The sequence below is a fragment of the Muscardinus avellanarius genome (assembly GCF_963383645.1).
Source record: "Muscardinus avellanarius genome assembly, chromosome: 5".
NCBI lineage: Eukaryota > Metazoa > Chordata > Mammalia > Rodentia > Gliridae > Muscardinus > Muscardinus avellanarius.
The window spans coordinates 141,892,870-141,920,671 of record NC_137790.1 but is presented as its reverse complement, the minus strand read 5'-3'; the positions used below and the strand labels follow the sequence as shown (position 1 = coordinate 141,920,671).

The 27,802-nt window shown below is 46.4% G+C and overlaps 2 protein-coding genes across 5 annotated transcripts in view; both read right to left on the bottom strand.

The window, feature by feature from the left end:
• Nucleotides 1-237: 237 nt before the first annotated feature.
• On the bottom strand, nucleotides 238-5,972 carry IMPDH2 (inosine monophosphate dehydrogenase 2; the record flags this gene model as incomplete). Of its 4 annotated transcripts, XM_080696186.1 has the most annotated exons (15): nucleotides 238-283; nucleotides 366-449; nucleotides 533-676; nucleotides 766-910; nucleotides 994-1,137; nucleotides 1,731-1,802; nucleotides 2,495-2,590; nucleotides 2,686-2,776; nucleotides 2,860-3,059; nucleotides 3,781-3,868; nucleotides 4,341-4,547; nucleotides 4,886-4,960; nucleotides 5,053-5,154; nucleotides 5,416-5,464; nucleotides 5,875-5,972. In XM_080696186.1, 15 exons carry the CDS (start codon nucleotides 5,970-5,972, stop codon nucleotides 262-264), a joined length of 1,617 nt encoding a protein of 538 aa, XP_080552312.1. In that variant the 3' UTR covers nucleotides 238-261. The 4 variants fall into 4 exon arrangements, with proteins under 4 accessions (XP_080552312.1, XP_080552313.1, XP_080552314.1 ...); XM_080696187.1 differs by lacking the exon at nucleotides 1,731-1,802; XM_080696188.1 differs by lacking the exon at nucleotides 4,886-4,960.
• A 1,024-nt stretch (nucleotides 5,973-6,996) lies between these two features.
• Nucleotides 6,997-27,802, bottom strand: part of QRICH1 (glutamine rich 1) — a gene marked incomplete at both ends in the record, with an annotated part of 39,634 nt that continues 18,828 nt past the window's right edge. Inside the window, 7 exons of the mRNA XM_080695514.1 lie at nucleotides 6,997-7,189; nucleotides 9,880-9,970; nucleotides 10,147-10,298; nucleotides 10,639-10,747; nucleotides 20,208-20,322; nucleotides 23,278-23,432; nucleotides 24,548-24,725. Of these exons, the coding sequence (XP_080551640.1) occupies nucleotides 6,997-7,189; nucleotides 9,880-9,970; nucleotides 10,147-10,298; nucleotides 10,639-10,747; nucleotides 20,208-20,322; nucleotides 23,278-23,432; nucleotides 24,548-24,725 (993 nt within the window). The remainder of the gene's footprint in view (nucleotides 7,190-9,879; nucleotides 9,971-10,146; nucleotides 10,299-10,638; nucleotides 10,748-20,207; nucleotides 20,323-23,277; nucleotides 23,433-24,547; nucleotides 24,726-27,802) is intronic.

The window sequence follows — 27,802 nt, the reverse complement described above, 5'->3', positions numbered from 1 at the left end:
ACTGAACTCTCAAGCAAGAGCTGGTTTAAGAGCATCACCAGGAAAGTTTCTGAACTTGAGCTTCCCTGTTTCAGGTCCATGGAGCACCTTTATTTCAATGCTCCCCCTGGAAACGAGGGTGCCCTTTGTGTGCATCTGTGTGGGGGGGGGGTTGGCAGCTGCAGAGACCCACATGCCTTGTGACTTCAGAAATCAGGCTTTCCTTTTTTATTTTTTCAAACTTTTATTGAAAAACCCTGGGGTAGTAGGCTGAATCTCTTTTCAGAAAAGCCGTTTCTCATACCTGTAGATAGAAACCACCTGTGAGTTTAGCAGTAAGGATACACAAAGCAGGGACAATCCCACCCAAGGGCAGGGTCACTTACGAATGGAGGCTGTGAACCCCACCTTCCACCTGAGCTGAGGAAGTTCTCTTCTCAAACTTAAGTTCCCCAGAGTACATCATGGCTCTGCAAAGGGACAGGTGTCAGTGGCTGATAGCAGCTGGTCCTGAAAGAGCCCCTCTGCCCATGTCCTGGCTACCCAAGCTCACCGGACTTGAGTTAAACTCTTGGCACCAATGTCCTGACAGGAGTGCTGGATGCCAGCAATCAAGTAGGGGACGAATTTGTGGATGGACCCTTTGTCCTGCACAGCCCCTGACACACCCTGGGCTACTTTGATTTTGTCAGCTTCACTGTAGGGACATAGAGAAATGGGCTGGTCACGGCAGGGGTAGACGCTCAGTGCAGGGTTGGGATGGGGTGAGTAGTCTGCCAGTCCCACCTGAAGTATCGGTTCTGGCTGCTGAGATGCTTGTCCATGGCATCCAGAGAACCCATACCACGGTATTTCTTCAGTCGGATCCCATCAGAAAAGAAGTACTCACCGGGGGCCTCAGTGGTGGCAGCCAAGAGGGAGCCCATCATGACTGTGGACAGATGGAGTGCTGAGGGCAGTCTGAAGAGCATGGGGAACAGGTTCCCCCAAGGCTCCTGGGGTGGCGGGCCTCACCTGTGGAAGCTCCAAGGGCCAATGCTTTGGCAATGTGGCCCACATTTTGGATTCCACCATCAGCAATGACGGGAACACCAAAGCGCCGAGCATACTCTGAAACCTTGTACACTGCTGTTGCTTGGGGTCGCCCACAGGCCAACACTGTTGAGAGATGGAGGGACAAATGGGTGGATGGGATTAGTGGGGACAGACAAGGGGGCCAGACACAGTACCCAGGAGCCCTAGGCCTGTACCAGGATAGCAACAGGACTGACAGATGTCTGGGATGGCTGCTACTGCCTCTGCCTTTAATGGTACAGCTGTGCTGGCCTCACCCATGTACCCGTGCATGTGTGCAGGGCCCAGGCAGCCTCAGGCACATGCATCCTTAGCAGCAGGGAAAGCCCCCCAGCTGGTTTCAGAGAGGGCAGGAGTTGCCGTGCAGTTAGTACCCAGAGGCACTGAGTGGGTCAGTGGTAATGTGGGAGAGCAGGCTCCAGAGCTGGTCCTTCAACTATGCTTACTGCAGAAGATGTGGGCAGAGCAGGGGCTACCTAGGGAACCAGGCCCTGCCACATGAGCATCTCAGGGAGAAGAGGGAGCTGTGACCTCAGGCAGCCCCCAAACCATGGTCTGTACATCTGTCTGGCCTGCCCACCCTTCAGCACCACAAACCCCGGGAGCTACAGCTACAGTCAACCAAGCAGCCGGGCAGTGGGCAGCTGGGCCGGGCCGGTGGGCCGGGCCAGACTTACTATAGCAGCCCGTGACAGTAGAAGGGCATTTGGGGCTGTGGGACTTTATGTCTGGAGGGATCTTGGGAGCCACTAAATAAAACAAACAGACCAGAGTTTAGAGAGGGCGCAGAGCACGAGCAAGGAGGCCAGGCTAGGCAGGGAAGTGGCAGGAGAGGGATGGCAAGAACTTGGCTGGCTTTTGGCCACGTCACCACCCAGGAGAGGCTGCTTGGCCCCCACTGACCCTCAGGAAGGTAAACACAGTCCCGTGTAACAAGAGCTCGACCCCAGGGCAGGTGGAACCTAAAGCCAGCCTCTGGCCCTCTCAAAGCTTTCTTTCCCCTTCAGTAGGGACTGAACCAAGGAACATTCTACATCTGAGCTACATGCCCAGCCCTATTTTTTTCTATTTGAAACAGGTTCTCACTAGGTAGATAAGTCTCACTACTTGTGGAGGATATCCAAACCTTCAATCCTTCTGTCTCAGCCTCCAAAGTACTGGGATTGCAGGCATATACCACCATACCTGGCTTTTTTTTTTTTTTTTTAGTAAGCGGCGAGGTTGAGAATCAGGGTCTAAGTTGTTGGGTGTGATCCCATGATCCTTCCTGTCTCTAAGTACCGGGATTACAAGCATGTGCTACCACACCCAGGTTGGCATTTTTATTTTGAAAGAGGGTCTCACTGAGTTGCTGAGACTGGCCCCAAACCTGTAATCCTTCTGTCCCAGCCTCCCTAAGATCACAGGCTACCTCATCTGGCTCATTAGAGCACATTCTTACCTTCCTGTGTGATGCAGATAGAGCCACTTCCCATGCCCACCCGCAGGGCATCCACACCTGCATCGATGAGGTTCTTGGCCTGAGCTGCAGTGACCACTACAGTCAAGAGGGAAAGGGGCTCATGTGAGGGTCCAGGTGGAAGCCCCACTCCCCATCCCGTCCCCAGGCGTTAACCCCCAGGCTGGTCTTACCATTGCCTCCAATGACTTGGAGATTGGGATACTTCTCTTTGATATACTTGATCATATTGATCTGGAAGATGGAGTTTCCCTGGGAAGAATCCTGAGACCAGGAAGTTGAGTTCTAGTCAGACTGTGATGTGGCAGCTGCACCCACTGTCCCACCCTGCCAATGCAGCAGCTCACCAAAACCACTACGTCCACCCCAGCCTGGGCCAGCAAGTCTAGCCTATACTTGTCATCTTCGTGCGTGCCAATGGCTGCCCCACACAGCAGCTGCTTCTTGGCATCTTTGGAGGCCAGTGGGTAATCTCGGTTCTTCTTCAGGTCTGTCCGGGCGATGATGGCCACCAGTTCGCCATCTTCATTTACAATGGGCAGCTTTCCTGAATTCAGGGCAGGACATGAGTCAGGACTCTGAGGGGGGACATTTTTTTTGTACTGAGGATTGACCCCAGGGGTGTTGTGCTTTCAAGCCATATCCCCAGTCCTTTCATTTTTTTGCGGCACTGGAGATGGAACCCAGGGGCATTCAACCTCTGAGCTACAACCCCAGCCCTATTTTTTATTCTTGGAGGCTGGCCGCGAACCATGCTCCTCCGCTCTCAGCCTCTGAATGCTGGGATTCCAAGCGTGCGCCGCCACGCCCGGCTACTCTTCAGTTTGAAACAGGATCCGAGTTTCAAAGGGCCTTACTAAGCAGCTAGGGCGCGGTCCTCACATCTCAGACTCCCAAATGCTGGGATCACAAGTGTGCGCCACCATGCCCAGCTTATTCTTTATCTTGAAACGGGGCCTCACCGAGTTGGCAAAGGGTCTCACAAAGTAGTAACTGAGGGTATCCGTGAATTGTGATCCTCCTGTCTCAGCCTTCCTAATCCTAGGGATTACAAGCGTGCGCCATCACGCTGGGCTAGTTTTATTTTGAAACATGATCTCACTAAGTTGGCAAGGGACCTCACGAAGTTGCTGAGGCTGGCCTCAAAGCTATGATTCTCCTGTCTCAGCCTCCACATATGAGAACCAAAAGCATATGTCACCATACCCAGTCTGAATCAGGAACCCTGAACATTAGAGTTCCAGGCTCTTCCCACCTCTAGGACTCACCCTTCTTGCTGCGCTGCAGAATTTCGTTTGCCTCCTTCAGTGTGACGCCTGCAGGGGCAACAACCAAGTCTTCTCTCTTGGTCATTATCTAGGAGAGACACCATGACAAAGGGCCAAAGATCAGACCTCCGCACTTGCCAAAAGCCACCAGTCACATATTTGAACCCCTATCATTCCCTCTCGTGAGAATTCAAGTCTCTATACACAAGTACAGTAGTGACTCTGAGTGGTGCAGGTAGGCCAACATGGTGCACAGAGCACCTTCTTGCACTGCAGAAAAGACCATACAGGAGCACTGATGAGAACCAGAAAAGAGAAAGGAGGACTGATGGTCCTTGAGGGGCCAAATAACAAAGCATGAATGCTAGCATGCACTGTGGAAGTTTGAGACTACTGCAGGATAGAGGGTGGAGGAACCACAGGGAGAAGTCAGAAATGTGGTTGGGTGTTCATTTTTCCTGGACAGAAGGGGCCCTGAGAAATGTCGTATGGGCAACAGAAGCCTTGTTTCTTCAGTTTGGGCTGCCAGAGCATGACTGTGTCCGGATAGTAGTACCTACCTCTTCCAAAAATCGGTCATGTTCCTCCTCCTTGAGAAAATCAATGTCTCTTGAGGAGATGATGCCCACCAAACGGCTCCCCATCCGGCCCGTATCCGTAATGGGAATACCGCAAAAGCCATGCCGGGCCTTAGCCTCAAAAACATCCCGAACTCGATCCTTGGGGCTGAGAACCACGGGGTCTGTGATGAATCCCTGCTCGTATTTCTGGAAGGGATGATTAAAATACAAAGGGATTGCATTTCTGAACCACTTTTATCAAGCTGGGGCACAGGGTCTACCCGTGCCAAAATTACCCTTTTGGGAAGTGCCACAGGACTAAGTCAAACCAGCCTCTCTAACAAGAGACATTGGTGAGCTGGAGGCCCTGTGCACCAGGTGCTCTTCTATTGGCTTAAGAAACAGAGTTTCAGTCCCTTCTCCTCAGTAACTGAACCCCATAAGGAGAAGGACCCTAAATTAGCAAAACATGCCCCCCACTCCCACCCCACTGCACCTCAGTGCAATTCCCAGGAACTCTTGGCCATGATCCTTGCCCTTCTGACCTTCACTTTTCGAACTTCATTGGCCTGGAATTCAGGTGTACAGTTATGGTGGATGAAGCCAATACCGCCAGTAAGCTACAAGATGAACGGATAAAAGAGAAGGAATGAGTGACAAGAGAAAGTAGATAGTATCCCTGCCTTCTCCTGCTATACCCCATGGGGCTCACCGCCATTGCAATGGCCATCCCAGCCTCTGTGACTGTGTCCATGGGTGAGGAAACCAGTGGGGTCTTCAGTGTGATCTTCTTGGTCAAGGCAGAGGTCAGGTCCTGAGAAGAAAAAGGACCACCAATGTGGAAAAGTTCCCTTTATGCCTCAGGGTGGTTTCAACACCACCACCACCACCACCACCACCACCACCACCACCACCACCACCCCTGCAAAATGGGTTCTGAATGACCGGCAAGCCCAGAACAATCATTCCCTGAAACCCACCCCTTACCCAATCTGGTAGGGCCGCCCGGAATCCAGGCAACATCAGCACACTGGCCCACCTCGATGTTCAGAAGCCCATCCCTGGTCATACTCACCACCTGGTCTGCGGTGAAGTCGATGTACCCAGGAAGAATGAGAAAATCGCTGCAGGAGAGGGGAGTCAATTGGAAGTTGCGTTCTCAGCCTTACAGTACCCTGACACTCAACTGCACAGGTCACGCCGTAAGACGTGTGTACAGGGAGTGGCACTAACCGAACCCCGGTCGGCCGAGGCAGATGGGGACAGGGGCCCGTTTCTGCCTGAGCTGTCAGCGCTCCCAGCGCCCTGACAATTCCACGTGTCCAGAGAACGGCGTCTCAAGCCCGGATCCCAAGGACTGTCGAGAGCTTCCCCTGCCCCAACCCCGCTCCACATCTAACAAAGGAAGCTCGGGGACGGTGGGCCATACGCGGATCCGTCCTTCACGCCCGCGCCGCCGGGGCTCTGCCGAAGCCCCCGCCGCCCCTCCGCCCAGCGCGCCGCCCTCCCGCCAGGCGAAACCCCAGGGCCGCACTTGTAGGTAAGGCCGTCACCGCAGTTGAAGAGCTGCTGTGCCGTGAGTCCGTCGTCTGGCACGTAGGACGTGCCGCCGCTTATCAAGTAGTCGGCCATTGCCAAAACCAAACCCGACCGCGCGTCTCGAAGAAGCACGCGCGCCGCAGAGGCCTCCGCGGCACGGGCCGCGCCAATATAAACGAGCCGACTCCGTCACGGCGCCGCGCGCGCCGCCGACGTCAGGACGTAGCGCGGGCGGAAGTACAGTGCGCCGCGGGAGAGGCCGGGTGGGTCGGGCGCAGGCGTGAGGCACGCCCCGCCCCGGAGCGCCGAGCCGCTTCCGGCCCCGCCCTCCTCCCGCGGGATTTGGGACAGTCCCTCCAGACTCCTCCCCAAATAAAGACGCGTGTTCACTAGCATGTTGAAAAGACGTGCTTGTCATTCTTAATAAACAACTAGAGTAAGAATACATAAGAGAAACAGTGGTATCTTTATATGATACACAAGTGTATGTTACAAGAATTCCATCAGGCACAGGAGCCTCAGGTTTAAGGCCTCAATGTTAGGCCAAAAAAAAAAAAAAGGCATGGTAAAGTTTTTACTTTAACATCTAAAATGTCACTTGTCATAAAGGTGGGTGTAATAGAAATTGTCTTTAATAAATCATAATTGAAGTTGCCCTCATTTTTCTTCAAGATGCTACGTTTTTGAGCATGAAGAATGGCTCCCTGCGGTCAGTGAAATCGGCCGGTCCAAAGTGGAAACCAGGTGCAGAGATTCTGTCAGGTCGACCCATCATTAATTCCATCTTTCTCCAGGAAGGAAAGGGACCACATTTCTCCCAGCAGTCCACGCCCTTTCCCCAGGCCCCAGGCAAAAAAGAAAAAGTCAGCCAGCAACTTTCTAGGACATCCGGCGCTCAGGAAACCCAGAGCCCCCGTGGACTGAGGAGTCTGATGCAGGTCTGTGAAGATGCAAAGGGGCAAAGTTTTCTTTTATGTTTTTAACAGAAGTAGCCTGAAAGGCTTCATAACTACATCAATAAAAAAGATAAAAGAAAAAAAATGGAGGCCTCTTCTTTAGTGTGAAAGTTTGTCCAGTTTTTCCTGGCTGGTTTCTCATGTACCATGGCTGAGGAATCTCAGTGCATGGTGCTTGCGTTGGCCACTGCAATGGCCTCCTGAATTTCTCGTATCACCAGGATCCGGGTCAGCATTTGTCCCATCTGTTCTCTGCTGATAGGCTGGACTGAGTACCAGATTGGGCTGTTGGGAGCCACCACTGGCTCAGGTGTCAGGTAAAACGTGTCATTCCGGCCTTTCACACTCTGGGGGCTGAGGATGTAAAAAACACAACAATAACAAAAAAAACAACTGGTGTAATAGGCATTATAGCTTCCAACCTCCAAGACATCTATTGAGGCTACCGTAAACACCAGTAATGGTTGCCTCCTTTCGGCCTCAGTATCACACAAGCCAGCTGCAATCAATCACTGACTGCACTGGTCTAGAGAACCCAGGACTTGACTATTCAGTCCATCTATATCCCACGTGGACCCAACTGTACTGCTCTGAAGATCTACCTCCAATGTTTGCGTGCACTGATAGCTCTGACGGGAACAATGGTCATGATGCTGAGGCCTTCACCTCAATTAAGTACGTATCATATTTGATCCTCTAATAGTTTCATAGTTTTGTGGTTTTTTTCTCCCAGCTACACCCCCGGCCCAATTTTTTTTGTGTGGTACTGGGGATGAAACCCAGGGGCCTTCTACTTCCAGGCTACACTCCCAGACCTATTTTATATTTTATTTGGAAAAAGGGTCTCAGTAAGTTGTTGAGAGCCTCACTAAATAACTGAGGCTGGCTTAGAACCTGCACGATCCTCCTGTCTCAGCCTCCCAAGTACTGGGATTACAAGCATGCGCCACCATACCTGACTTTATTTTTGGTGGTCCTGGGGGTGGAACCCAGGGGCTTTCTACCTCCGGCCTACACTCCCAGACCTATTTTATATTTTATTTGGAAACAGGTTCTCACTAAGTTGCTGAGAGCCTCATAAAGTAGCTGAGGGTGGCTTCGAACCTGTGCGATCCTTCTGTCTCAGCCTCCCAAGCGCGGGGATTACAAGCGTGCGCCACCACGCCCGGCTTATTTTTTATTATTTTAAAACAGGGTCTCATTGAGTTGACCTCCCTAAGTGATTCAAAATTTATTGGCAAACCACTGTGTGCCAGGGCTGCTTATATGCAAGGTTAAAGAAATGAACAGAAATAATAAGTAGTTCCTACCTCACAGAGCATACAGACAAGAGGAGAGACAGCAAAAACACTTGTACAAATACACAAAATATGGCAACAGTTCTACAGATAAAACAGCCTGAGGGCCAAGCTTGGTGCAAACTAATCCCAGTAGTTTAGCAGGCTCAAAAGAGAAGGACTGCAGGTTCAAGGACAGTCCCAGGAAGTAGTGAGACTCAACCTAGCAAGACTGTTTCTAAATAAAAATAAAATAGGGCTGGGGGTGTAGCTCAAAAGTAGAATGCCCACCCTTACCAAAAATAAATAAATAAATAAATAAGTAAGTAACTCAGCCAGGAGTCCTACTGGGGTGGTGAATGCCTGTAATCCCAGTACTTGGGAAGCTAAGACAGAAGGAATGCAGGTTCAAGGACAGCCTCAGTAAATACTGAGACTCTCATCAACCCAGGAACATCCTGTTTCAAAATAAAAAGGTGAAGGTCGCAGCTTAGTGGTAGACTGCCCCTAGGTTAAATCTCTAGTAAACACACACACACACACACACACACACACACACACACACACACACACACACATCAAAGGAAAAGAAGGTAGGGAAATGCTTTTTTTGTTTTTTTGCCAGTACTAGGGATTGAACCGGGGCCCAGGGGGATTTTATCTCCGAGCTATACCCCCAGCCTTATTTTTTTTATTTTTTATTTTGAAACAAAATATAGGGTTTTTTGTTTTTGTGGTACTGTAGATGGAACCCAGGGGCTACACTCCCAGACCTATTTTATATTTTCTTTGGTAAAAGGGTCTCACTAAAATGCTGAGATTATTCGATCTTCCTGTCTCAGCCTCCCAAGTACTGGGCTTACAAACCTGTGCCACCACACCAGCTGAAACAAAATATTTTGAGTTGCAAAGGGCCTAAGTAGCTGAGGCTGGCTGTGAATGGCGATCCTCCTGTCTCAGCCTCCCAAATGCTGGGATTACAAGCGTGTGCCACCACGCCCAGCTTAAAAATGTTTTCTTGAAAAGCTGTATATAAGTAGAGAAGAGGTAGCATGATGCTTCTGAGTAGAAAGGAGTTAGTATGGAGCCGGGAATGGTGGAGCACGCTTGTAATTCAAGTGCTTGGATTGCAGTTCACAGCCAGCCTCAGCTATTTAGGGAGGCCTGCAACTTAGTGAGACCTTGTTTCAAAATGAAGAGTAAAAAATAGGTCTGGGGGTGTAGCTCGGAGGTAGACTGCCCCTGGGTTCAATCCCCAGTACTGCAAAAAGAGAAGTTTGTACAGAGGAGAGCTCAAAGGAGCACCAACATGAGGCTATCAAGGGAGGAAGAGCACCAAAGGCCTTAATCTACTATGTCAGGGCTCCTCTGTAATGGGAGACCAGTCAAGCCTTTAGTCTCCTGACATTTAAAGCCTGCACACAAGAAAAATCCTTCTGGCACTGCTATGAAGATGACGTGGCAAACTGCGGGGACAAGAGGAAGCAGAGGTTGAAGAAGTGACTCCCAGATCACTGGTGGCAATGACAAGGTCAGGGCCAGGACGAGCCAGCATGTGATGAAGGCGGCCCCTGTGCCATCACACCTTCTCCATGACATGTGCCTCAGGGACCCTTTACATCACAGTGCTAATCAGAAAGCTGCTTCCATATTTAGCTCTTCAGAAATCATTAACTCTTAGATTGGGACTAGATAAGATACTTACAAAAGTAAACATGCACACAAAGACACACATACACTGGTAATCACTGCACAAAGCGCCCTTACCATTTGAAGAGGTAGAAATCGTAGAGCTTGATGGGACATCTCAATGGATTCTCTGGATTCTCTGTCTGTTCTGCATACATGTCATCTGTAACTAAAAACACCCCCCCACCAACACAGACCTGGCATCAGACAGTCGGCTCAGGCACAGCTGAGGAAATTGTGGGGAGGAGGAAGGAAAGGGTAGGCAACAGAAGTGGCCCAGCAGGGAAGAGGCTATCCTCTAGGGGCAAGCAGGGTTCTTTCTATCATCCCTGCCACTTTCCCTACCTTTCTGGCCAGTCTGGTGTATCCCGAGGGCTTTCAGGTACCGGATACTCGTGCTTTTATCCTTGGGATTAGAGGGATTCTTCTTTGTCTGTCGCAACACCTTGGAGAAGGCCAGCTTCATGTGCTGGTCCACAGTCTTCAACAGGAAGTACCTGGACCGCAAGTGAAAGCAAGGCAGAGGGAGGGGTGCCAGGAGGACACCATGACTTACGCTCTGCCCTCTGGTACTTCAGAAGAGCCACTGCCATACTCCCAGGATGGGCAGGCTCATGCCCAAGCACAGAGAGCAGGGGAAGGTGGATGGCAGGGGTGTGACAAGGCTGCGGGCCTCACAGTCGCCACACAGGGCAGCCAAATGGGGCTGGGGGCTTTCTGCAACAAAAACGGTTCTCAAATAGAACAATAGAAGAGTCACAAGTCCTCCTTAAGTTGCCAGTCTCTTCACTGGCCAGGGCTGGGAGTGGCTAAGTGGGCTGCTTCTAGAACACTTACTTGGTGTTAAAGAACATGAGGGTGGTGAGCAGGGTGGAAGGGGAGTGTGCCCCCAGCTGCTTGCACTCCCACAGCATCTCCTCGGTCACGTGGCTGGGCAGGACATAGCCTAGGAGGAACAGAGTGCTGCTGCAGCAAGTGGGCGGCAGGAGCCCCGCCAGGCACGGGACGGGAGGTGAGAGGCACGAGCCACACAGGGGCTCCTATGGGGCATCGCCCTAGGGAATGGCAAGAGTCTAGAAAGCTCACCGGAACAAAGCCTGGATGGGGCCTGAAAACGAGCATTTACTTGTAACAAGTTCTTGGGCAAGCAAGCACTGGAAACAGTACTTCACATGACTGCTGCTACCTCAACAAATTCTTCCTCAAGTCCAAGGCTAACACAGGACAAAAGGATTCAGGGAGAGTGAAATACGTAAAACTAGAAACCAAATTCTGAATATATACATACTTGTTTGAGAGAGCACTGGTTAAATTTTCAAGGTACCCAGAGCCCAAAAGCTGATACACACACACACCCCCGTATTTGTGGGTCTGGGAATGGAACCTAGGGACGTTCAACCTCTGAGATACAGCCCTTGCCCCATTTTTTATTCTTTATTTTGAAACAGGGTCTCACTAAGTTGCAGAGGGCCTCACTAAGTAGCTGAGGCTGGCTTTGAACCACATTCCTCCAGTGTCAGCCTCCCGAATGCTGGGATTACAAGCGTGCACCACTACGCCTGGCTCTACACATCCCTTTTTGCCCTTACCAAACATCTGATATCTACCATTTCAAGAAAACAAGCCCATTTTCATCTCTTTCATGCATAAAGGGGACACTGGTATTGGAACTACTACAGGTTTCCTGCAAAAAGACAGGCGTTTCTGGGACGCTCTGGTTCATGGGCCACCTAGAGCTAGGCAGGGCAATGTCCAATGGCTGAACAGGAGCCTGGACACCCAGACTGCACCAAAGGAAGGCAAGCCTGAGCTGGACCACTACGTCTGCCACGTGCTAAGCAACAAGGAGAAGTGTCTGTGCGCTGGGCAGTGGCAGACAGCAGCAGACACAGGACTCTCCTATAGGGTGAGGTTCTCCACGTGGGCAGCGAAGGTGACACCTAGAACAAGAAAACAAACATTCTGCCCAACGCAGTCCTCTGTCTGCTCATGGCAAAGTTGGATCTCCGCCCGTGAAATGCACTTTTCTGTAAGGCAGTAGCACAAGCAGTTTTTGTATAGCAACAGTGGAAAACAATCTCCTGCCCATGTAGATGGATATCTGACATGCCTAAGAAATAGGACAAGCAGCGCGAGACAGCTCTTCTGAGGAAAAGCCTTGTGTCAGGAGTCATTCTACCACAGCCACACGCGTTCTTCGCTGCTCACTGTGCTAGCTGCCTCCTCTGGTGCACGGTCCACAACAAGTGCATGCGTGTTTGTACGGGGTGGGGGCAAGGAGCTACACGCCAGACCTATTTTATCTTTTATTTGGAAACAGGTTCTCACTAAATTGCTGAGAACCTCCTAAGTTACTGAAGCTGCCTTCAAACTTGGAATTCTCCTGTCTCAGCCTCCAAAGGACTGGTACTGCAGGCTTGTACACCATGCCCAGGTTACAACATGCTTTAATGCCTGAGAAGCGGGACTCATGCCGTGGAAAAGGGAGATATGAATAAAAAAAAAAACTCTATATAAAAGAAGCCTTGTACAGTCGGGCATGGTGGTGCATACTTGCAAACCCAGGATTTGGGAGGCTGAGACCGGAGGATCGCAGTTCGTGGACAGCCGCAGCTACTTAGGCCCTCCGCAAGAGAGACCCTGTTTCAAACTAAAGAATAAAAAATAGGGCAGGGGGGTGTAGCTCAGAGGTCAAATGCCTCTGACCCACAAAAAAAAAAAAAAAAAAAAAACCCTTATAAGCTGGGCATGATAACACAGGCCCATATTCCCAGTATTTGGAAGGCTGAGACAGGAGGATCACAGGTTCAAGAACAGCCTGAACAAGTAATGAGATGCTTAACAACCTAGCCAGACCCTGTTTCTAAACAAATAAAACAAGCTGGGGGTGGGGAGTGTATAGCTTGGAGTAGAACGTTCCTGGTGCAATACCAGTAACACACACACACACAGAATTGCAACATCATGCCTGAAAATGATACACACACACAGACAATGTGTGAGCAGTACTGGGGATGGAACCTAGGGGCATTCTACCTCTGAGCTACACCGGCAGCCCTATTTTTTATTCTTTAGTTTAAACCACAGTCTCAGCCGGGCGTAGTGGCACATGCTTGTAATCCCCGTGCTTGGGAGGCTGAGGTAGGAGGATCATACAGGATCCAGGAAGCAAAAACAGGCAGATTGTAGTTTACGGACAGCCTCAGCTACTTAGTGATGTCCTTTGCAACTCAGTGAGACCCTGTTTCAAAATAAAGAATAGCTGGGTGTGGTGGCGCATGCTTGTAATCCCTGTACTTAGGAGGCTGAGATAGGAGGATTGCGCAGGTTCAAAGCCAGCCTCAGCTACTTAGCGAGGCTCTCAGCAACTTAGTGAGACCCTGTTTCCAAATAAAATATAAAATAGATCTGGGAGTATAGCCTGGAGGTAGAAAGTCCCTGGGTTCCACCCTCAGTACCACCAGAAAAAAATTTTTTAATTAAAAAAAAAAATAAAGCATAAAAAATAAGGCTGGGGTGGTAGCTCAAAGGTAGAATGCTCCTGGGTTCCATCCCCAGACAAACAAAAATAAATAAATAAATAAATGGACTAATAAAAGGACAAAAAATATTTTTTAAAAGGAGGGCAGGGGAAGGAATGAGGTAAGAAGTAGAGAAGCCTAAATGAGTGATGTGTGTATGCCTCTGCCTTTTTGCTGTTTTTTTTGTGTGTGTGTGTGTGGTATTTATTTATTTATTTTTATTTTTTTCTTTTTGCGGGTCTGGGGATGGAACCCAGGGGCATTTGACCTCCGGGCTACACCCCCTGCCCTATTTTTTTTTATTCTTTATTTTGAAACCGGGTCTCACTGAGTTGCAGAGAGCCTCACTAAGTAGCTGAGGCTGTCCGCGAACCGCGATCCTCCAGGTCTCAGCCTCCCAAATGCTGGGATTACAAACGTGTGCCACCATGCCCGGCTTATTTTTTTATTTTTTATTTTGAAACAAGGTTTCACTAAGTTGCAGAAGGCCTCACTAAGTAGCCGAGGCTGTCCACAAACTGCAATCCTCCTATTTTCAGCCTTCCAAATTCTAGGATTATAAGCATGGGGTACCACACCCAGCTCTCACCTCTACCATTTTGTACCCGCTTAAGGTGTATGACTACAATGCACCAATAAAAAATACGTATAATAAATAAATAAAAATTATAGTTATTAAATGATAAATAATAAATCATTGGGTGTAGTGGCACAAGCCTGTAATCCCAGTATTTGGGAGACTGGACTGGAGACTCATAGATTCAAGGACCACAGATTCAATGACAGCCTGAGCAAGTAATGAGACTCATCAACCTAGTGAGATTCTGTTTTCAAATAAGACACTTGAAGCCAGGCATGGTGGCACAGGTTTGTAAGCCCAGCATCTGGGAAGCCGAGACAGAAGGATTGTAGGTTCGCGACCAGCCTCAGCTACTTAGGGAGGCCCTTTGCAACTCAGTGAGACCCTGTTTCAAAATAAAAAAATAGGGTTGGGAGTATAGCTCAGAGAAAGAATGCCCCTGGGTTCCATCCCTAGCACCACCAAAAAAAAGGGAAACTGGTCTAGAGGTAGGGGTGTAGCTCAAAGGTAGAATGCCTATAGGTTCAATCCCCAGTACCAAACACACACCTACACACACACAATGAAAATAACAATGAATAAAACAGGGTTAGGGGTGTAGCTCAGAGGTAGAATGTCCTTGGGTTAATCCCCAGCGTACCACTATCAAAAACAAAATAAAACATAAGTTTTATTGGGCAGAAGTACTGGGGATTCAACCCAGTGGTGCTTCTATCACTGATCTAAAACCCTAGCTCTTTTTATATACTTTGTTGTGTTTGTTTACTACCTTATTGTTTTTGGTACGAGGGCTTGAACCCAGGGGGTATTCTTTTTCTGAGATAGACTCCCAGCACTTTTTAATTTTGAAACCAGGTATTAGGTATGTATCCAGAGTCTGACTACATTTGCAGAGGCTGTCCTTGAACCTGTGATCTTCCTGTCTAATCTTCCCAGGTACCTGGATAACAGGCATGTGCCACCAGGCCCTGAGTGAGAACTTATTTCAAAATAAATTAGCAGGGCGTGGTGACGCACGCTTGTAATCCCCACCCTTGGGAGGCGGAGACAGGCGGATCGCACAGGTTGGAAGTCGGCTGCGCTAGCTTAAGAGACCCTGTTTCCAAAAATAAAAGTATAAAATAGGTGTCGAAGTGTAGCCCGAAGGTAGAAGAGCTTCCAGGAACCCCAGTACAACAACAACAACAAAAACAAAATAAGAAATTAAAGCCAGGATGGGTGTGGTGGTGCATGCTTGTAATCCCAGCGCTTGGGAGGCTGAGACAAGAGAATGACACAGGTTCAGAGCCAGCCTCAGCTACTGAGTGAGGATCTCAGCAGCTTAGTGAGACCCTGTTTCCAATAAAGTATAAAATAGTCTGAGAGTATGGCCGGAGGTAGAAAAGCCCCTGGGTTCCACCCTAAGTACCACAAAAAAAAAAAAAAAAAAAGCAATCTTGTAATCACACTACTTCTGAGGCGGAGACAGGTGAATTCCCTATCAGCAATCCTCAACCTCGTGAGGCCCTCTGCAACTAAGTGAGACCCTGCTTCTAAATAAAATCAGGTTGGGGTGTAGCTCAGAGGTAGTATGTCCCCCTTAGGTAAATCCTCAGTACCACCAAAAAATGTAAGAAAATAAAAGCCAGGCATAGTGGCATAACTGTAATCCCAGCACTTGGGATGCTGAGAAAGGAGGATTGCAAGTTCAACCTAACGAGAGCCTGTTTCGAAAATAAAAATAAGAGCCGGGCGTGGTGGCGCATGCTTGTAATCCCCACGCTTGGGAGGCTGAGACAGGAGGATCGCACGGGTTCGAAGCCAGCCTCAGCTACTTAGTGAGGCGCTTAGCAACTTAGCGAGACCCTGTTTCCAAAAAAAAATATAAAAAAGGTCTGGGAGTATAGCCTGGAGGTAGAAAGCCTCTGGGTTCCACCCCCAGTACCACAAAAAATAAAATGAGTAAAAAATAAAAAATAAATAAAAATAAGGAGCTACATCCAAAAATATGTAAAAGTATGAATGTAGCATGGTCAAACTGGACACTCATTGCTGGAAGGGGGAAGAGAGGGACAGAGCACCAAGCACAGTCTGAATATATGCCATTTTCAATAAGGTCCACATAAAAATAAAATAATAAAATAAAATAAAAACAAGGTTTGGGGTGTAGCACGGAGGTAGAATGCCCTGAGTTCAATCCCACATACCCCCTCCTCCCAGTAAATAAAAAATAAAGACAAGTCGGAGGTATACTTCAGAGGAATAATACTTATGAGGTTTAATCTCCAGTAAGACAAAATAATACAAGAAAAGAAGCAAGTGGTGATACACATAAAGCAAGATTTGCCATGGAAAAATGTACATGCCTAACTAAACCCTATTTCAAAAAAAAAAAAGAAAAGCCGGGCATGGTTGTGCACACTTGTAATTCCAGTACTTGGGAGTCTGAGACAGGAGGAGCAAAGGTTCGTGGCCAGCCTCAGCTACTTAGTGAGGTCCTCCACAACTACTTAGTGGGATCTTGTTTCAAAATAAAGAATTAAAAATCGGGCTAGGAGTATAGCTCAGAGGTAGAATGCCCCTGGGTTCAATTCCCAGTTATCCACACACCCAAAAGGAATGAGCTCTCAAGCCATGAAAAGACATAAAGAACCTTTTTTTTTTTTTTTTTTTTTCTGGTGGTACTGGGGGTGGAACCCAGAGGCTTTCTACCTCCGAGCTATACTCCCAGACCTATTTTTATATTTTATTTGGAAACAGGGTCTCACTAAGTAGCTAAGGCTGGCTTCGAACCTGTGTGATCCTCCTGCCTCATCCTCCCAAGAGCAGGGATTACAAGCGTGCGCCACCACGCCCGGCAAGAACATTTAATAATTTCTAGTTTCTTTGTTTGGTATTAAGGATTGAACTCAGGGGCATTCTACATCTGAGATGCACCACAGTCACATTTTGTTTTATTTATATATTTTTGGGGGAGTAGAAGCTGAACCAGGGGCATTCTACCATTGAGCTATATACCAAACTCTATTTTTGAATTTATTTTTTTGCAGTACTGGGGATTGAACCCAGGGACATTCTACCTCCGAGCTACACCCCCAACCCTATTTTTTATTCTTTATTTGGAAACAGGGTCTCACTAAGTTGCAGAGGGCTCACTAAGTAGCTGAGTCTGGCCTTGAACTGTGATCCTCCTGTTTCAGCCTCACAAGTACTGGGATTAAAAGTGTGGGCTGAGCCAGGCTTGGTGGCACACACTTGTAATTCCAGCATTCGGAAGGCTGAGACCAGAGGATCATGACTGGTGGACAAACTCAGTTACTTAGTGAGACACTGCTTCAAAAAAATAAAAAGCCAGGCATGGTGGCACACGCTTGTAATCCCAGCATTCGGGAGGCTGAGATCGGAGGATCGCGGTTGGTGGACAGCCTCAGCTACTTAGTGAGGCCCTCCACAACTCAGTGAGACCCTGTTTCAAAAACTAAAAAGTCTCCAGGCATGGTGCCACATGCTTGCAATCCCAGCATGTGGGAGGCTGTGAGACCGGAGGATAGCGGTTCGCAGACAGCCTCAACTACTTAGTGAGGCCCTTTGCTACTCAGTGAGACCCGATTTCAAAATAAAGAATAAAAAATAGGGCTGGGTGTGGTGGCGCACGCTTGTAATCCCCGCACTTGGGAGGCAGAGATAGGAGGATCGTGCTGGTTCGAAGCCAGCCTCGCTGGCTTTAAGAGACCCTGTTTCCAAATTAAAAAATACAAAATAGGTCTGGGAGTGTAGCCCCGAGGTAGAAGGGCTTCCAGGAACCCCAGTGCCACACACACACAAAAAAAGAATAAAAAATAGGGCAGGGGGTGTAGATCGGAGGTAGATTGCCCCTGGGTTCCATCCTCAGTATCGCAAAAACAAACAAACAAACAAAAAGTTTGGGTCACCATGCCCAGCTTCCCATACTGTATTTTTTATCATTTTATTTTGAAACAAGGGCTCACGAAGTTTCAGAGGGCCTCACCAAGTAGCTTGAAGCTGCCACAAACCTGAGATCCTCCTTTCTCAATCTCCCAAGTACAGGTATGCACATCCATGCCCAGGTTTTTTTTTTTTTGGAAACATAGTAAGTTGCTTAACAACCGCCTGTCCTTGTAGCCTCCCAAGTACTAGGGTTACAGTTGTGCGCCACCATACTCAGCTCATAAAGAACCTTTAAATGCATATTGCTAAATGAAAGAATCCAATCTGAAAAAGCCACAAACTACTAAATTATTCCAAATATACAACATTCTAGAAAACAATAGACAGGAAAAAGATCAGTGGCTGCTAAAAGGGTGACAGGAAGAGTGTGGGATGTATGACGACTAGGTGGAGAAGAGGGAATTTTAGAATAGTGAAACACAAGTTATTACTGTGGATACGTGGTTTTGCACATGTAGCAAAGCCATCAAAAGCACAAGTGAGTCCTAATGCAAATCATTAATTTTTTTTTACTATGGGTTGAATCCAAGCTAAACTCCCAGCACTTTTTACTTAGTTGTTTTTTTGGTTTTTGTTGTGTTTTTTGTTTTTGCAGGTCCGGGGATGGAACCCAGAGGCATTTAAATTCTGAGTTACATCCCCTGCCCTATTTTTTATTCTTTATTTTGAAACAGGGTCTCACTAAGTTGCGGAGGACCTAAGTAGCAGAGCTGTCCACGAACCACGATCTTCCAGTCTCTACCTCCCAAATACTGGGATTACGAGCATGGGCCACCACGCCTGGCTACTTTTAGTTTTCAAAACAGGTCTCACTAGGTTGCTAAGAGCCTCACTAAATTGCTGAAGCTGTCATTAAAACTGCCATCCTGAATCTCAGCCTCCCAAGTATGGGGGTTTATAGGCCTGTGCCACTATGCAGGGCTACAAATTATGGACGTTAAGAATAATGTATCATACTAATGCAACATTGTCAAGGTAGTGGAATCTGTATACTAGACAGAGTTGTTCTAAAAATATAAATTATGTTATACAGGTAAAACAACATTTTTGTGTGTGTGTGCTGCGGATCAAACCCAGCGGCTTGGGAAAGACTAGGCAAGAATTCTGCCACTAAACTGTGTTTATCGTCCCTATTAATAGTTGTAAAGATGTTTTGTTTTTGAGATAGGGTGTAACTATATTGCCCAAGCTGGTCTTCAAGTCCCACCTTAGCTTCCCCAGCTGCTGGGACTATAGTCATGTACTACTACAATCCTGATTTTATTTTGGGGGAGGGGTAAGGGATACAGAGTATTGAACCCAGGAGGATTCTACCTATGAGATACACCAACAGCCCTATTTTTTATTTATTTATTTTATATTTTATTTTATTTTTGGTGGTACTGAGGTTGCTAGAAACCCTTCTGCCTCCGGGTTACACTCCCAGCCCTATTTTTATATTTTTTTTATTTGGAAATAGGGTCTCTTAAGCCAGCGAGGCTGGCTTTGAACCTGCACAATCCTCCTGTCTCCGCCTCCCAAGCGCTTGGGATAACAAGCGTGCGCCACCACGCCGGCTTTATTTTTTATTTTGAAACAGGATCTCAACAAGTTGCCAAGGGCCAAAGCTGTTGAGGAAGGCTGTGATCCTGTGATCCTCACATTTCAGCCTCCCAAGTACTGCATGATTCTAATTTAACCAATCATTTTTTTCTAAACATGATACCCAGAGGCCCTGTACCACTGAGCTACATCCCAGCCCTTTTAATTTTATTTTGAGAGGATCTTGCTAAATTTCCCAGGCTCATCTCGAATCTGTCATCCTCCTATCTCAGCCTACCAGCAGTAGCTGAGATTACAGGCATGCTCCAAATGCAGTCAGCCAATCAATAATTTCTTTTTCTTTTCTTGTGGTACAGGGGATTGAACCTGGAGGCATTCTACCTCTAAGCTACATCCCATCTCTTTTTTTATTTTGAAACAAAGACTTGCTAAATTGCTGAGATTCTTGCTACTTGCTAAAGCTAAGACTTCAAACCTTTGATCCTCCTGTTTCAGCTTCCCAGATACTGGGATTACAGGCTGACTGATAAATTTTGATAGAAAACACACACACACACACACACACACACACACACACACACACACACACAGAGTAACTATTCTCCTCCTTCTGCAGGTCCCTATGTCCTTGTCACACAGAGACCAGGCAGGTTCTCTGCCTCTTTCATATCCCACAAAGAAGCAGAGAGGACAATGCAGCTGGCTGGGATTTATACGCCCCTCACCCACACACTATAATCACAGCCAGCCACTAAAGCTGCCCATATTTTCAAATTCCAAATGGGAAAAGATCTGAAGACAAGGGAAACTCTTACCAAGTGGAGTGACCCGGGGCTGAACATCCTTCAGAACGTCATGTAGCCACTCGGTGAATCGAACATAATAAAGATCAGAGAAAATGTCATCTACCCTTCCATTTTCAAAAAGATACTAAAAGAAAAACAATCAATAAAAGTTATTGGTAGTCTCTGGAATAAAGCTTTCAGGAGAAGTAAACATACATTTTTCTATCAGCACCACTACCTGTTCCTATCATTTTCCCCACCAAACTCAAGAAGCCATTCAGATCTGTCCTCGGTGCACTCATCCCATGAACTGATATGCACACACTCTTGAGAGATGGGTCAGCGAGGCAGATTTCCTGAAGGTTATTCTACTCAAGAATGGCACTGTCCTACGGGTCAAGTATCATACATAGGCTCTGCAGTCAGCCCTTCCTAGGATGTATGCAAGTTAAATACCACATGCAAGCTTTCATCTCCAGGGGTTGTTTCCTTGTCTGTAAATGGAGGTGACTATGCCTCTCTGATAGGACACGGAGAGCTCAGAACGAGACACAGCACTGCGCGAATTCACACCATGCCCGTAGTAAGGACAAAGAGAGGAACAAGCTAGGATGCAGACTTTTTTCAGGACCAGGCAACAAAGTAAATGACAACCAAAAAGCCTCTTCCACCATACTGTGGGATTCTCAAAAGACTTCAAAAATTAAGACATCCCCCAAACTGCCAGTCTGACATCCTCTGTTATACTTCACTTTAGATGTCCTCAAATCCTAACTATATTGGTATATAATTCTAACCAGATCCATTCAAATAACTCTTGTGTATTAATATAAAAAACGAGATAAAAAATATGTTAGCATCAGATTTTTCTGGATTACTTTTTTATCAAAACTAAAAGATTTGATGGGCATAGTGGTCACATGTCTATAATTCCCATAGTAGGGAGGCTGAAACAGAAAGATCACAAGTTCACAGCCAGCCTGAACAACTTTGAAACAAGACACTGTTAAAAAATAAAAAATTCTGGTGGCATATACTTGTAATCCCAGTATTTGGAAGGCTGAGACAGGAGGATCAGGGTTTGCTTGTGGACAGCCTCAGCTACTTAGTGAAGCCCTCTGAAACTCAGTGAGACACTGTTTCAAAATAAAGAATAAAAAATAAAGCTGGGGATGTAGCTCAAAGGTAGAATGCCCCTGGGTTCAATCCCCAGGACCGCAAATAAGTAAATAAATAAACAAATAAATAAATAGATAATTTAAACTGGGCACGGTGGCACACACTTGTAATCCCAGCATTCAGGAGGATAAGACGGGAAGATGGCGGTTTGTGGCCAACCTCAGTTAATTAGTGAGGCCCTCTGCAACTGAGACCCTGTTTCAAAATCAAAAAGTATAAAAAAATATAGGGCTAGGGGTGTAGCTCAGAGGTAGAATGACCCTGGGTTCAATCTCTAGTACTGCAAAATAAATAAATAAAAGTAAAAAATTTAAAAAGATTGGGGGTGGACCTCAGAGATTCTGTAGAATGTCTCAGAGTTTAATTCCCAGTAGCGCATAAATTACATGATTATTGGAGTGTGGTGTCATATCCCTGTAATCCCAATAGTAGGGAAGCTGAGACAGGAGGATGGTAGGCTATCGACCACACTGAGAAACGTAGCAAGAATCTCAGCAATCTAGTGAGAATCTATTTCAAAGTAAAAAAAATAAGTAAATAAAAAGGACTGGGGGTGTAGTTTGGAGGTACAGCACTCCTGGGTTCAATCCCTGGTATCACACACACACAAAAAAATGATGCTTACTTGAACAAGAAAAGTATCAGTCAGGTGTGGTGACATACTCTTGTAATCCCAGTACTTGGGAGGCTGAAACAGGAGGATCACAGGTTCCCGGCCAGACTCAGGTACTTAGTGATGCCCCTTTTCAAAATAAAGAATAATAGCCAGGCATGGTGGCACACATTTGTCATCCCAGCATTTGGGAGGCTAAGACAGGAGGATTGCGGTTTGCAGACAGCCTCAGCAACTTAGTGAGGCCCTCTGCAACTTAGTGAGACTCTATTTCAAAATAAAAAATAAAAAATAGGTCTGGGGTATAGCTCAGAGGTAGAATGTCCCTGGGTTCAATCCCCAGTATCGCAAAAAAGAAAGGTATCACACAAATGGGATTTTATAAAAACTGTTAATTTTTTTGATTTGAGAACTGAACTCAGACATCTTACCTTCAGTAATTTTTGTATGTCTGTACTGGGAATTGAGCTCAGAGACGTTCTATCTCTGAGCTACATCCCTAGAGCTTTTTTTTTTGGTTTTTGGGCTGTGTGTGTGTGTGTGTGTGTGTGTGTGTGTGTGTGTGTCACTGAGAATTGAACACAGAGGCATTCTATCTATCAGCTACACCCCACACCAAGTTCTTTTTGTTTTGTTTTTTATTTTAAAACAGGGTCTCACTAGGTTGCTGAGGCATGCCAAGAACCTGTAATTCTCCTATCTTTGACTCCCAAGAGTCGGTATTTTGTTTTGTTTTTTATGATACTGGGGATTAAACTCAGGGACATGCTACCTCTGAGCTATACCCCCAGACCTGTTTTTTCTTTGTTTTGTTTTATTGTTTCTTTTCATTTTATTATTTGGAAGTAGGGTCTTCACTAAGTTGTAAAGGGCCCCACTAAGTAGCTGAGGCTGGCATCGAACTTGCAATCCTCTTGTTTCAGCCTCCCACGTACTGGAATTACAAGTGTGTGCCACCATTCCCACTTTAAGAACTGGTATTTCATTTTTTGAAGTATGATCTCACTAAGTTGCTGATGGTCTCAATAAGTTGCTAAGACTGGCCTCAAACCTGTGATCTTCCTATCTTAACCTCCTAGATACTTGGATTATGGATGTGTGCCAACACATCTGACTGCATATTTCATTTTCTAAGTAAACATGTAGGTCTTTGAAATTAAATGTTCATGTAAAAGTTCATTTATATACATATAGCTAAAAGAAACATTCTTAATCGCCACTTCTTGTCATTTTACTAATTTTAATTAATCAGCCAACAGCCAATGGGAACACAATTCAATCCCACGCCTATGCAGATCTGTCTCCTACCTTTTGAATACACAGGAAAATATAGTAGAGTACATCTGGGTCATAGGGCTCCCCTTCTCCATTTCGAGCTTCCCGTGTCATGAGACAGAGCCCATAATTCAACTCAGCCACAGCAGAGGAGATGAGATCTTCCTGGAAACGGAGCAACTGGCGCCCTGTGACACAAGTCCCAAAGGTGAATGAGGCCTTGCAAAGTTGTCTTTTTAGTGGTTACTCATATTCCTCAAAGGAGGGCTCAGAACAGATACTGCCGTCAGAAAGCTGGGAAATAAATGGTCGCTTGATTCTATGATCAGAACTGGCATACCAGGGCACAACAGTCACATGGAATATGACAGCAAGAGTTTCCTTCCCAGAACCTTCCCTTCCACATAGCTCCAAAATTAGAGTCAAGAAAAGCTTCCCAGAACCGACTCTATTTTATTATTATTTGTGCACTACTGGGAATGGAACCCTGCCCTATTTTTTATTCTTTATTTTGAAACCGGGTCCCACTGAGTTACAAAGGGCCTCACTAAGTAGCTGAGGATATTTGCGAACTGCGATCTTCCCGTCTCCGTCTCCCAAGTGCTGGGATTAGAAGCGTGCGCCACCACGCCCGGCTAGTCTTTTTATTTTTGAATCAGGGTCTCACCATGTGGCAAAGGGCCTCGCTACGTAGCTGAGGCTGTTTACGAACCTGCGATCCTCCAGTTTCCATTTCCTGAATGCTGGGATTACAAGTGTGTGCCACCACACCTGGCAATTTTTATTTTTATTTTTTGTGGTACTGAGGATGGAACCCAGGAATTTTCACCTCCAGGGTACATTCCCAGACCCATTTTTATATTTTATTTGGAAACAGGGTCTAAGTTGCTGAGAACCTCACTAAGTAGCTGAGGCTGGTTACAAACCTGTGCAATCCTATCTCAGCCTTCTAAGTACTGGGATTACAAATTACAAGCATATACTATCACGCCTGGCTGAACCTACTCTCTTTAATACAAACAAGATTATGAGCCTACTGCAAAAGAAAGGCCTAAGCACTCATTGGTCCCCATTCCCTCCCAGAAGCCATTCTCCTAGGTTTGTTAGGCTGACCTGACCGGAGTGCTTGGTGTCGAGAAAACGAGCACCTCCTGCTCCCTCTACAGGTCAGCCTGGCTGGCTGTTGTCCTGACTTGGAATCCTATTTCATAGGCAGCCCTCTGGATGGCAGGTGCTTGCCACAGGCCTGGCTCCGCCGCTTCCTTTTAAACACATCCCATCCTACTCCTTCCCAAACACTTACTTCCGATGGGTGCCAGTCTGTTTTGAGCATCCTTCTCTAGTTCAGCATTCTTAGTCTGGGCCCAGTTTTTCCATACTTCAAGTCCTTCTTCTGGCTTCAAAGAATTTGGGAGCAGAAGTTCTGGGGAAGGCTGTGGCTGTGACTGTGGTTCAACTTCCGCAACCTGGACTGTTTGGGCCTATGAGATAGAAATCATCAGAATGTGCTAATACCATCTGGCATCGTGTCCTTCAGAAAACTACCAGAAAAAAATGTTAATTATGACACATTCAATTAAAAAACATGTCTCCTTGCTGTCCTACTTTAAATGACCTTTGGAGCTCACTTACTCTCGGGACAGGAAACACAGCACAACTGGGACAGTGCAATGCTCTCTGTTCTAGATACACTTCTGAATCTCTTATTTAAAAATACCAATACCTAGCCGGGTGTGTGGCACAGGTTACAATCCCAGTGCTCAGGAAGCTGAGACAGGAGGATCGCACAGGTTCAAAACCAGCCTCAGCTACTTAGTGAGGCTCTCAGCACCCACCCACCAGTACCACACACACACAAAAAAAATTAATTAAAAATAAAATAAAATAGGTCTGGGAGAGCAGATGTGGTGGTGCACTCTTGTAATCCCAGCATTTGGGAGGCTTAAACAGAATTCACGGACAGCCTCAGCTATGTAGTGAGGTTCTTTGCAACTCAGTGAGACCCTGTTTAAAAATAAAATAAAATTAGACAGGTGTCATGGCGCACACTTGTAATCCACGCTCTTGGGAGGCGGAGACAAGAGGTTCAAAGCCAGCTGCGCTGGCTTAAGAGACCCTATTTCCAAATAAAAATAGGACTGAGACTGTACCCTGGAGGTAGAAGGGTTCCATTCCCAGTACAACAAAAAAATTAATTTAAATTAAATTTAAAAATAGGACTGTGGGTGTAGCTTGGAGGTAGAATATCCCTGGGTTCCATCTCCAGTTTAAAAAAAAAAAAAAAAAAAAACAACTGACTTTGCAAGCAACATTTTGTGGCAGATGATCAAAACTGTCTGATACAGATGGGCATGGTGGTACACGCTTGTTATCCCAGCATTCGGGAGGCTGAGACAGGAGGATCACTGTTTGTGGACAGCCGCAGCTACCAGTGAGGCCCTCTGCAACTTAGTGAGACCCTGTTTCAAAATAAAGAATAAAAAATAGGTCAGGGGGTGTAACTTGGAGGTCGAATGCCCTTGGGTTCCATCCCTAGACAGACAGACAGACAGACAGACAGACACACACACACACACACACACACACACACACACACACACACACACGGTTTGATACAATTTGAGCTTGCTATAGCAAGAAAGTCTAACCTATTCAGGTGTTTTCTTCCCCATGAGACAAGCCATTATATAGACTTGAACAGTGTTAAAAAAACAAAAAAATTTTAAAAGGCCAGGCGTGGTGGCACACGCTTGTAATCCCTGCACGTGGGAGGCAGAGACAGGAGGATCGTGCAGGTTCGAAGCCAGCCTTGCTGGCTTAAGAGACCCTGTTTCCAAATAAAAATATAAAAAATAGGTGTCTGGGAGTGTAGCCCAGAAGTTAAAGGGTTTCCAGGAACCCTAGTACCACTAAATTAAAATAAAAAAAAAAAAAAAAAAAAGAGGCTGAGACTAGAGGATCACAGTTAACAGGAAGCCTCAGCTACTTAGTGAGGCCCTCTGCAACTTACTGAGACCCTGTTTCAAAATAAAGAATAGTCGGGAGTGGTGGCGCAAGCTTGTAATCCCCACGCTTGGGAAGCTGAGACAGGAGGATCGTGCAGGTTTGAAGCCAGCCGCACTGGCTTAAGAGACCCTGTTTCCAAATTAAAAAATATAAAATAGGTCTGGGAGTGTAGCCTGGAGTTAGAAGGGCTTCCAGGAACCCCAGTACCACCAAAAAATAAAAAAAATAAAGAATAAAAAATAGGGCAGAGGGTGTAGCTTGGTGGCCGAATGCCCCTGGGAGCCATCCCCAGACCCACAAAAGAAAGAAGGAAGGAAGGAAGGAAGGAAGGAAGGAAGGAAGAAAGGAAGGAGAGAGAAAGAGAGAGAGAGAAAGTGAGAAAGTAAGAAAGTAAGAAAGAAAGAAAGGAAGAAAGAAAGAAACAAGAAAACAAGAAAACAAGAAAAAAGGGCTAGGACAATAGCTTGGAAATAGATTGTCCCTGGGTTAAATTCTCAGTATAAATACATATATACTTAAGTACATAAATAAATGGGCTAGAGGTATAGTTCAGAGGTAGAATACCTCTGGATTTCACCCTCAGTATCATTAAATAAATAAAAATAAGATGTGCATAGTGGCGCATGGTTGTGATCCTAGTATTTGAGAGTCTGAGACAGGAGGACCGTAGTACATCGACAGCCTCAGCTACTACTTAGTGAGGCCCTTTGCAACTGAGTCCTTGTTTCAAAATAAAGAATAAAAACAGGGGTGGGGATGTAGCTTGAAGGAAGAATGCCCCTAGGTTCCATCCCCAGTACCGCAAAAATAATTAATTAATTAAACCAGGGGTGGTGGCGAACACTTGTAATTCCAGCATTTGGAAGGCTAAGACAGAAGGATCGTGGTTCGTGGCCAGCCTCAGCTACTTAGTGAGGCCCTTTGCAACTCACTGAGACCCTGTCTCAAAATAAAGAATAAAAAATAGGGTCAGGGATGCAGCTCAGAAATAGAATGCCCCCACTGGGCGTGGTGGCGCACACTTGTCATCCCCACGCTTGGGAGGCGGAGACAGGATTGCGCAGGTTCGAAGCCAGACACGCTGTCTTAAGAGACCCTGTTTCCAAAAATAAAAATATAAAAAATAGGTCTGGGAGTGTAGCCTGGAGGTAGAAGGGCTTCCAGGAACCCCAGTACCAAAAAAAAAAAAAAAAAAAAAAAAAAAAAAAAGAAAGAAAGAAAGAAAGAAAGAGAAAGAAATAGAATGGCCCTGGTTTCCATCCCTGGTACCACACACAAAAAAATAAATAAATAAAATAAAAATAAAAGTGGGTGTAGCTTGAAGTTAGAATGATCCTGGTTTCAATATTAGTACCAAAAAATAAATAAAATTCATTTTTCTAAGAAAAATGTTAATTCCAGCAATTTAGCTAGGCCCTCAATGACCTCATTTGAAAATAATAAAAAAAAAAAATGGGCATATAGTTTGGAGATAGAATGCCTCTGGGTTCAATCTCAAAATTACAAAAAACAACAAAAAACACTGTACATGGTGGTGCACACCAGTAATCCC